This window comes from Gadus macrocephalus, chromosome 4 (genome assembly GCF_031168955.1).
Source record: "Gadus macrocephalus chromosome 4, ASM3116895v1".
NCBI classification, from domain to species: Eukaryota; Metazoa; Chordata; class Actinopteri; order Gadiformes; family Gadidae; genus Gadus; species Gadus macrocephalus.
The window spans coordinates 2116693-2127405 of record NC_082385.1 but is presented as its reverse complement, the minus strand read 5'-3'; the positions used below and the strand labels follow the sequence as shown (position 1 = coordinate 2127405).

General features: G+C 42.2%; 1 protein-coding gene across 1 annotated transcript in view; it reads left to right on the top strand.

The window, feature by feature from the left end:
* The window catches only part of abcc9 (ATP-binding cassette, sub-family C (CFTR/MRP), member 9), a 41037-nt gene that overhangs the window by 9681 nt on the left and 20643 nt on the right, over positions 1-10713 (top strand). The window contains 5 exon segments of the mRNA XM_060051010.1: positions 1733-1883; positions 3134-3239; positions 8400-8501; positions 9059-9143; positions 9553-9633. Of these exon segments, the coding sequence (XP_059906993.1) occupies positions 1733-1883; positions 3134-3239; positions 8400-8501; positions 9059-9143; positions 9553-9633 (525 nt within the window).

Sequence of the window (10713 nt, the reverse complement as noted above, 5' to 3'; positions counted from 1 at the left end):
AGGGGGAGAGAGAACGACATAGACTTAGAGCGAGAGAGACAGTGACAACGACAAAGAGAGGGAGAGAGAGGGGTGGGAGAAAGACATAGACATAGAGAGAGGGCGAGAGAGAATGACATAGACAGAGAGAGGGGGAGAGAACGACATAGAATTAGAGAAAGAGAGAACGACATAGACATAGGGAGAGAGAGAGAGGAAGAGAGAACAATATGGACGTAGAGGGGGAGAGAGAACGAGAGAGAGAGAGAGAGGGGGGAGGGGTACGACATAGAGAGAGGGTGAGAAAGCAATAGACATTGAGAGAGGGAGAGAGAACACTAGTGTTAAATCAATCAATATTAATTTATAAGTATGTTTTAATATTCGTTCATGTTTAAAGCATGAACTCGCTAGACCCTGCTCAAATATATTCTGTTTCATAAACACATTCCTTCCACCTTCCTCCATCATGTTTCTAGCCTCATCGTGATGAAACATTGGATTGACCACTTATCAGTTCAAATTATACCGTTTAAAGAATATGATATTAGTGTTAAAGTATTTATTCACTCTTTCTCTGGATCCAAATGCTGCTTGACGCTTTGGTTTTAAAAGGGACAAAAAAAATTGAAAACATAAATAATGAAAATCCTACTGTGCATTTAAAGATTTCCTGTGATGGACTAAAATATTTGTGCGTATTTCGCTGCCTGCGATCCAAAATAGGCTCCTTCTTTCGTTTCCTTTTCCTCTTTTTTTTTCTTCTCCCACGTAATATTGGTATTTCCTCTCTGTGATCCTCTTTTTCTTTCCTTTCACTATTTTCACATCCGTTGTCCTCCCACAACTCCCCCCCCCTCTCCCCCCCCCCCCCCACCCCATCGTAAATTCTGGCGTTTGAGAGTCGCAGTGTTTTATCTCGACCGTGGCAACATCTGTCTTTCATTTCCGACGTCGGTTTGTTTGTCCAGTGGATTCATCAACCGGATTGTTTGCGCTCCTGTTTGCGGGGGGGGGGGGGGGGGGGGGGGGGGGTGAAGTTAGCGGTTGCTGGTTGAGGACAAATGCTGCGTACCAGCACAGCAAACAAAAACAAGCATTGACGTGACCCTACTACGAAAAGTTAGCTTGTGGCTCGAGGCAACACTTCGAATGTAAGGAACGGTTAGTTCTTTACCGATAAACAACATTTCGGTTAACAAATTTGTCGATTTCAAGTGTGTCTATTTTTTTTTTACTTACTTTACAGACGGAAATATCTGAATATTAAGTATCCGATAAATGTTCCATCATTTCTCTCGTCCGAATCTTTTAACAGTATCGGGGGAGTTCTGGTTTGTGAGAAAACGGACTGGGTGTTTTTTGGGGACTAGGGGGGGTTTGTCAGATAAAACAAACATAACATAAATAAGCTGAAACAACAGCTGGTCGGAATGTAAGCACTGATAGAGTCATAGCAGGATGGGGGGGGGGGGGGGGTGGTAGTTCATTAAAACAAAGAGGTGAGAGTTCTCTTGAGTGCAGGATGTCAATACCTCCAGTCATTTCTCACTGAATAATTGCCTGGTGAGAGCTTTAAGCAACAGGAAGTGGATGTGTGTAGGGGGGGGGGGGTAGCTAATATAATTTATGAATAACTGTGTGTGAGTACAATGCACTGATAATAATAATGGAACCATTCTTCTGTTCATTTAACGTCGACCAATATGTTCTTTACATTTTCAAGATCCGATTCATATTTGTATTTGTGTGACGTGTTTGCGGGGATTATTTGGTTCCCTGCTCTGATCAGTTAAATTTTGATCTTAAATTCCGTTCTCCATCTGCACAGGTGACCAATGGCTTCTTCACCTGGGGAAGCAACTTGTCCACGTTGTCAGACATCAACATCCAAATCCCCACAGGTACCTCTCGGCCAATCAAATTCCTTCTCTCCAAAGAAATCACTGAGGGTTATAAAATAGAGCTGGTTTAGTGTAGCGTGGATATAAATTGTGACATTTATTGCCATCGTTTTTGAGGGGGAAAAAGTTTGTGCCAGAAAAACGTACATATCTGAGTGAACACAAGTTCTGACATCACAACGTTGAATTATGGGTTGATTGCAACGCAACAAATCATCTTCAATCCCGCTTTATTTTAAGAGACTCTGGTCTAGAATTTCATCCAAATGACAAATGTTGGTTATTAATAGGTAATTAATTAGCCGAATTGTTGCGTCACTGGTATGACCCACGTCAGGAGAGCAGGTCACATATTAGAGCTTGTGGACAGATGGACAGTGTAATGTATCGCACACACACAGACACACACAGACACAAACACACAGACACACACACACATGCACACAGCGCTCCCCAGGGAAGTGAATTTCTCGCTATTCTAGATATCTCACTTGGGCACACACGATTGGCTTGCTGGCCAGGAGATGTTGTATAGCTATTTTGAGCAACTGAAGTACTGTGTGGTTGTGTGTGTGTGTGTGTGTGTGTGTGTGTGTGTGTGTGTGTGTGTGTGTGTGTGTGTGTGTGTGTGTGTGTGTGTGTGTGTGTGTGTGTGTGTGTGTGTGTGTATGCGTGTGCGTGTAACATGTTCCTGTGAGAGAAAGTTCTCAGGTCAATTTCAGCTGAGCTATGCGTGTGGCCGGAAGGTAGACTTGAGCTGTTTTGAGTTCTGCTTGTACTACGAACACATGGGATTGGCTGGCCTACATAGTCATAAAGGAATTGAACATTAGAAATGGTTCCATAGCTACAAAACCTCTCCTTGGGGTTATTACTATAGCTGTGAACGGAAACTCTAAGCTAATGCTTCATACAACGTCAATAACAAAGTCATTCATTTTTAGGGGCAAAACATTGACATTTATATTTAGGGGCATCTAGCAGAAGCTTTTATCCAAAGTGACTTACAATAAGTACATTTGTCAGAGGAAAGGGATACAACAATATATCGCTGTCGATACATTAAGGGTTTTCATAGAACCAATTGCCAAGCACTAACAATCGCTATGTTAACCCATTCCCCGTATACAACAAAGATATCTAGGATAAGATGCTACACAATGCTAAGTACTATTTTAAGTGCAAGGATGTAAAAAAGTGGAATTCTATTTTTCCCTCACTGCCCTCCAACCTTCCCTCGCCCTCCCCAGGCCAGCTGACCATGATTGTAGGACAGGTGGGTTGTGGGAAGTCATCTCTACTGCTGGCCATGCTGGGAGAGATGCAAATCCTGAACGGACGAGTCAGCTGGAGCAAGTAAGACTGACCTCTTGTTGACCAGACCTCTGAAACAGCATATCAGTTGAGCGTGTTTAAGGCTAGCGTCGAATCGTCACAATAGCGCGTCTGTTATGTTCGTGATTAGGGTGATTTGTTAGGGTTATTTTGTGTCACATTTCACTAAAATAGAGGAGGATTATTAAATTAAAAGATGGCTTTTGTTTTGTTGGGGTATGGAGTTGAGGTGTTGTTCATTTATTTTAAGCAAACGTTTAAAGGTCAAGCGAAAAGTAAAGAAAAAAGTTATATTTTTGGTGTACGGATTCGTTCCGTAATGTTGTCAGAAATGTATAATAATAATCTGAGATAATCCGAAAAATAAGCACTCTCAGAGGACGTACATGGACGCTGCGCTATCGCACCAGAAGATTGCGTTGGAGCCCATTTCACTGTTTATAGCTGCAGTATTCTCGGTCAATACTAGAGAAATTTCACAAATTATGGGAAAATAAAGTAGGGATGAACGGGAAAAAATCCAGAAGTTACCCTTTAAGTGCCTTGGTGCCCAGGCCTTGAGCTACACTCTCCACTGAGCTCCAGTATTCACCGTGCTAATCAACGTCTTCATCACCATCATGAAGAGGAAGCCATTGTGTTCTTCTGACTCAGATTCATGTTCCATCTCATCCATAGACCATCTCTTGTCATGTCTTCATGTGATGTCTGACATGTGATGTCTAACATGTGATGTCTTGTCCTCGGCCTCTTCTATGTTCCCTGCATCTTTAAATGCTCCACCCTGTCCTTGCTGGTCTCCTGGTCCAGCCCATTTTCATCTCATCTCATCTCGTCACTAATGGGACTTCACTACTAACTTTCACTAACGTGTGGTTTGAGTGATTTCGATTCGGAAGTCCAATCGAATCCCATGCAATGACCATGAATGTGTCGACACAAATACATACATTTTCAGGAAAAATTCATACATTTAAGTTTCAGTTTCAGATTCAGTTTAAAGTTTTACACATAGATATTAATGTTGAGTGGTTACGTTTAACATCCAAACCCAAACTAGAAATAAACAAAACGGTTAATGCCGAATTAACCTTTAACTTTTAAATCAAAAAAGCCATTGAAAAATACTAAATATTTAAATATTCTTCTGCAATTGTGTCCCATTGCAGTAAGAAAAGCTGCAATTAAAAAGAGGTCAGATGAGTTTGAATCACCCCAATCATTCCTCATCTTAATTATTTAAGTGATCCGGGCCAAAGAGGCGAACATGCCCACACAAAGTTTAAAGTCCAACGTCATCCGCAATTTTCCGATGCTTTGAAGTCCCTGTCTAATCATCTTGGTATCAGCATCATAATACATTGTAATGACTCCATGTTTGTTTTGACACCACCACCAACGCCCTGACAACAGTCTCGTTGTCTCCACAACCGCCTAGCCACCCGAGAAAAGGGCTTTTAATAGTATGATTTAATTTCCCCTCTCTGACGCTCATGATGTCATCAAAACATTATTGAGTGAGGGCACGCCTCCGTTTTGATGATTTGATCACTTCCTTAAAAAAAAGAGACAAATTGATTATTATCATGATTGCGATAAGAATTAAGATTATGTTTCAGCCTATTCGAAAAATGCCCACTTCTGTGTGCGACAGTTTAGTAGAGCACAGTTTAGCCTGAAAGAAAAATTGACAAATTGACGTTTAATACAATGATGGATGGTGATACCTCGCACGACACCCTCTGCAGTCGCTGCCACGGTGATGATGTTGTATGCACCATTCCTGTCTCTCTCTCATGATGCTAATGCTGCCTACAGACAAACTGTCAGCATTGTGTACTTCACAACGGCATCATGAGAGACGCTACATGCTTCAAGTATCTATACTAACCTGTGCTCTGTATGTGTGTGTCTGTGTGCGTGCGTGCCTGTCTTATGTTTTGAATGGACGTGCTTTTGGTCCTCACTTACCGGCACGTAATGCATGAATACACATCTGTCGATGTGTAATGTGTATGTATGTGTGTGCGTGTGTCTGTGTGTCGTACCTCTGTGTCTCTGTGTCTTACCCTCTTGCCTTATCAGGCTGCCTGAATGTGAGATGCTCCACGAGGGCAACATAAGGTACTTCTCTCCCCTTTGCTTCACTTTGCTAACACCTAGCTGAACATTACTGGAGATTAGCCAGTGATTTTGAGACCTAGCTGAACATCACTGGATATTAGCCAGTGATGCTAAGACCTAGCTGAACATCACTGGATATTAGCCAGTGATGCTAAGACCTAGCTAAACATCACTGGATATTAGCCAGTGATGCTAACACCTAACTGAACATCGCTGGATATTAGCCAGTGATGCTAAGACCTAGCTAAACATCACTGGATATTAGCCGTACATTGCTAACGCATAGCTAAACATCACTGGATATTAGCCATACCTTGCTAACACCTAAATGAAAATCACTGGATATTAACCATACCTTGGCAACACCTTGCTAAATATCGCTGGCTATGAACCTTACCAAGCTGTCACCTAGCCTTATTATTCCACTCAGCTAGAGGAACTCACCTGCTTTCTATAAGCTTTTCATCGAAGACACAAATGGTAAAGGTTTGAATATATCTGAAACATGTCTAAAAAAACAAACGATAGCCACATTTGAAGTGCAATCTTTGACTCAAATGTTGTTTGAGGTAAGGGCTACAGTCCAGGGGCTCAGATACATACCTTCCCTACGCATGTAATCACAACAGGGACCTGGAGAATGGATGGTTTTAATAGACTGTTCAACAACACTCCTATTTTGGGTGGCTGCACTGTCGGCCATAAAGCTAGAATAGAAACACACACACACACACACACACACACACACACACACACACACACACACACACACACACACACACACACACACACACACACACACACGTGACATATGACACCACAAAATATATATGATATATATATAATATGATAACTTAAGAGTTTATGAGATAATAATGTGTCTTTGATGCCTTGTGTTATACGATAGTCCACTGCCGAGGAAACGTATGTGTAATGTATGTTCTTTGTTACTGGCTGTCTGGCTGTCTCTCTGTCTGTCTGACTGCCCTTCTATCTGTCTTTATATGTGTCTGTCTATCTGTCTGTCTGTGTGTCTTGGTCTAAATACATACAGACCACTTCTTCAGAATGCCTTTGCAACACACAACAACACAATTCTCTCAAAAAGCTAACTATGATGCGTGACTTTGACAGTTGGTCAGACGCAGAGGAGTCTGGCGCAGAAGTCCCGAGGTATAGGTTCTGCTTCCCGTTGTGAACTCCATGTGACCCCATGTGTCCCCACTACCCACCACCCATATTTCTGTTGTTCCCGTGTTCCTCCTCTTAAACGTGTCGTCCATTCCAAACATTCCGTAATCTTCCGTTTGTTCGGACAATCCCGAAGTTGCCAGCAGTAGTTGTAGTAGTGGTTGTTTAAACTTTGACAAAAGCATGGTGTGTCTTCTTTATATATATACTTGTATATATATATGGCAGTTTTATATTGACATTGCATTAGCTATGTCAATATGTCATATTCCAGCTGAACTTCTTGCAGTGCAGTGTTCTAATGTTAGCGAAATTTAGAGCATGCAACATAGCTCTGTCCAGGAGGTTACAGCTTTGTTGACAAATTAGCCAGTTATCTTTATTATGAGCAAGTTCAGATAAACCATGCAATGGGGCTTTTACTTTGTAAACCTAGATGTCTAGCCTGGTGCAATTCCACTATGACAAGAGTAAGTGTGAAAGGGAGGTACCATTTAGAGGAAATATGGCTGTTGTCTGACGATGAACTGAAAGGTTTTATTATTTCTCGCTAGAGACTTTTAAGTATTAAAGTATACCTACTCCTTCTCTGCCCCCAGATTCAGTTAACAGGATATCCCGAAGCGGTTATTCCACTTTAAAAAGCTTAATCCTTAACACCACAGATACCTCATATGAGTGTCTGTTAGCTGACGGGATTTATTTTGGCTTTTAGAATGTCCTCCCTCCCTTCTCTTTCATTTGTGTCCGTCCCCCCATCAAGGTGAACTCTGAGCTGTGCGCTGGTTGTTGCTGTGTTGCTTTGTGTGTGTGTGTGTGTGTGTGTGTGTGTGTGTGTGTGTGTGTGTGTGTGTGTGTGTGTGTGTGTGTGTGTGTGTGTGTGTGTGTGTGTGTGTGTGTGTGTGTGTGTGTGTTTGTGTGTGTATTTTTGTTTCCGTGCGTGTGCTTCAAATGCTGGGGGTCCTTGACTAATTGTAGCCTAGTGAAACATTTTTTGAAAATTGTAATTATAATTGCAATAGGTTTTTTAATCTCAGTTAAGTAGCCATATATTTATATAATATAAAACTTAATTTTCATATTCTGTGAAGATCTGTGATATTTCCCACAAAAATAGGAAAATGATGGTCAAAAGAATGCCAAGATATAGTTAATTAACATTATTAACATTTATAATGGTGCGGTCAAATATAAGGTGTGTGAAAGTCAGACTCCCAGCAGAAGATGATTGTGTTGTGTTTTTGTGTTTTTGTGTTTTTGTGGTCATACTAGTCCCGCAGAAGGTCTGCTGTTTCTCTCATTTGGTTGTTGTCGTTGGTGGTTTTGTTTTTGTTTGTTTCCTCAACAACGTTTTTCTCATCTGACAAAATTGATCACCTTTCCATCGTGTGGTGGAGTTTGATGTCTGATGAAGGCTTTTCCCGTCTTGTTCTGTCCATTCATAAATCGCTTCCGAGGTAGGAGTGCTGATTGCTGCTTGTTCCGGAGTAGAATACATTGTTATGACATCGCAAAATAACACTTTTCAAATTGTGTTTGGAACAATTCTTGCCTGATCAGTTTGTAGATTCATTATCTCATTTAAACCTAGATGCTTTCTTTGTTGTGCTAAATCAACTCTGACAGAACACTACAGAGTGTAGAAGACATCACAAACACATTCAAGTTTTCTTTACTTATTAGGCTTTAAACGGAGGATAGTTAGGCCTATACGTCACACAAAATAAGACTTTATTATTAACTTTATTAATCTCTTAAGATTCAGCTCTCCTGCTGTTCGTCAGCTCTCCTGCTCTTCGAGGCTTTATGAATGTCGCCATTTGTAGTCCACTAACTCTGCCTCCATTTCCCATGCTACCCCCTCAGTAAGAACCGCTACTCAGTGGCGTACGCAGCCCAGAAGTCCTGGCTGCTCAACGCCACGGTTGAGGAGAACATCACCTTCGGAAGCCCGTTCAGCAAACAGAGGTAAGGTTCACCGGTACCACCACTTACACTGAACCTGGTATCAGACCGGGCTAAACTCAGGTCTTCCCGTAAAAACCTCAAACACAAAGGTCTCGAAAAAGACACGGAAAATAGGACATTCTGCATTATTAGGGCCTTTTAGATTGTCTCCAAAAAGAGAAGGGGTTAACATATGTATTAAAATGTCCCAAAGCTCGTACGTCGATGCTGTTAGCCAGCAGTGAGACATCAGATTGTTAAAGTTTAGTACTCAGAATTTGTATTGGCAGTGAACACGTTTTATTGGTGCACCTCAGCCGTGGGTCCCTTTGATAATGTGTGTGACACAGAATGTAATGTTATGGTTTGTTTGCTCTTCGGATGAAAGCGTTTGTTAATGTCATCCAGAATGTATTGTTATGGTGTCTTTGCTTTTGGATCCAGAACGTAATGTTACGGTGTGTTTGCTCTTTGGATGCTGAATGTAATGTTAAGGTGTATTTGTTCTTTAGATAATATAATGTTATGGTGTGTTTTCCCCTCGGGTATCATAATGTTATGGTGTGTTTTTGCCTCAGGTACAAGGCTGTGATCGAGGCTTGTTCTCTGCAGCCAGATATCGACCTGCTGCCCTTCGGAGACCAGACGGAGATCGGAGAGAGAGTAGGCACACATTGATCCTGCATTCTGTATTCACAATATCAATATAATATTGAGCCTGGTTGAATAGAGTGTTTAAAATCGTCGTTGATGCCTTTGACCGTTCAGAGCTAGAAAATTGGGGTTGGTGATGTCAGGGTTGGAGTATTAAGGAGTGGTTGAGTGAGTGAGGGTATAACGAGTTAATGAATGATGACATGATGTTCTGGGAAAGTCTCTGCTGCATCAAAACATCATCATTCCAACGTGATCAAGAGTGTTTCCAAGCACTCGTTGGAGACAATTAGAGGAGTTCGGCCAAGGAAGAAATATATATCAGCACTTAGAGACGAGAGGTGACAGATGAAGAAGTCTCCTTCCGATGCAATACCGGTAATGTGTTGTGTCCTTCCTGTCTCTGTGTACCTTCTAGGGGATCAACCTGAGTGGAGGTCAGCGACAGAGGATCTGTGTGGCTCGCGCGCTCTACCAAAACACCAACATTGTCTTCCTGGTGGGTTTATCTCCAAATACTGAATCACCAGTGAAAGCTCTGTTAGACACCCAGTGCTACCCCGAACAATGCACAATAAATCACTATTGTTTAAAAATAGATTCGATTAAATTGGATCCAACTCTTATCAATCACGTGTAGAAGGAATGTGTTAGTTGCAACAGCCCAGTAGCAGTGGAAAAACACAGGATAAAAATACAATGCAATAAAAAAAATTAACAGGGCAAACAAAACAAAACAGATGGTTTAAATTGAAATATCGCTTTTAGCAGCAATCTCTTTCGTTTGTCTTTTTCGCATAATCATCAGGGGTGATGGAGTTTTAACAGTTTATGTTGGATCACCGCCATGTCGCTCACATCGCCTCTGATTCAAACGTACATTACCGACGCGCACGTCCACCCGCGATCAGATACAACATCACCCATTAGTGACTCGTTGCCCAAGGGGTTAACAGCTCCATTACGCAAAACTATTAGCGTTAATTACCAAAGGCAATAACAAACCGAGGTCGCTCATGTCAACAACACTTATCAGCCTTTAAAGCAATCTCTCGGCGCCGATAGAATGCGCTCACGTGTTGATCTTGCGGCGTGGTCGGGCGCGGACCTCGCTGCCACCACCCCAGACGCTCAGCATACACCCAGAGCGAGAAGTGGAGACCCTCGTTCCTTCGGGCTCACGTCGCTCTCGTGTTACCAGTGATGTCATGGAGCGACACAAAGGCAGGCAGGCCCACTTGCACCCGAGGGGAGCTTGGGACAGGGAGGTCGTTGGGGTCATGCGCGGGTTCCTCATGAGGTCGTTCAAGTTGAGAGCCGAGGTGTTTGAGAGTGTGGATGCGTTCGCTGTGGCGGGGGACACACCAACGCTGGAACCAAACATACAAGTAAACCTAATTGTCGTTTAAGAAAATAAACCGTTTTTTGAATATATATAGAGGAGGTGTTGGTGGATCCAGGCTTTAATGGCGTTGGACTACGCTCCTTTGGAGAGAAATATATATATACGTTTTGCAGAATACACTTTACACGTGCACTATACTTCTCAGAGTAGTGCACGGGAAATTGGACTAAGAAC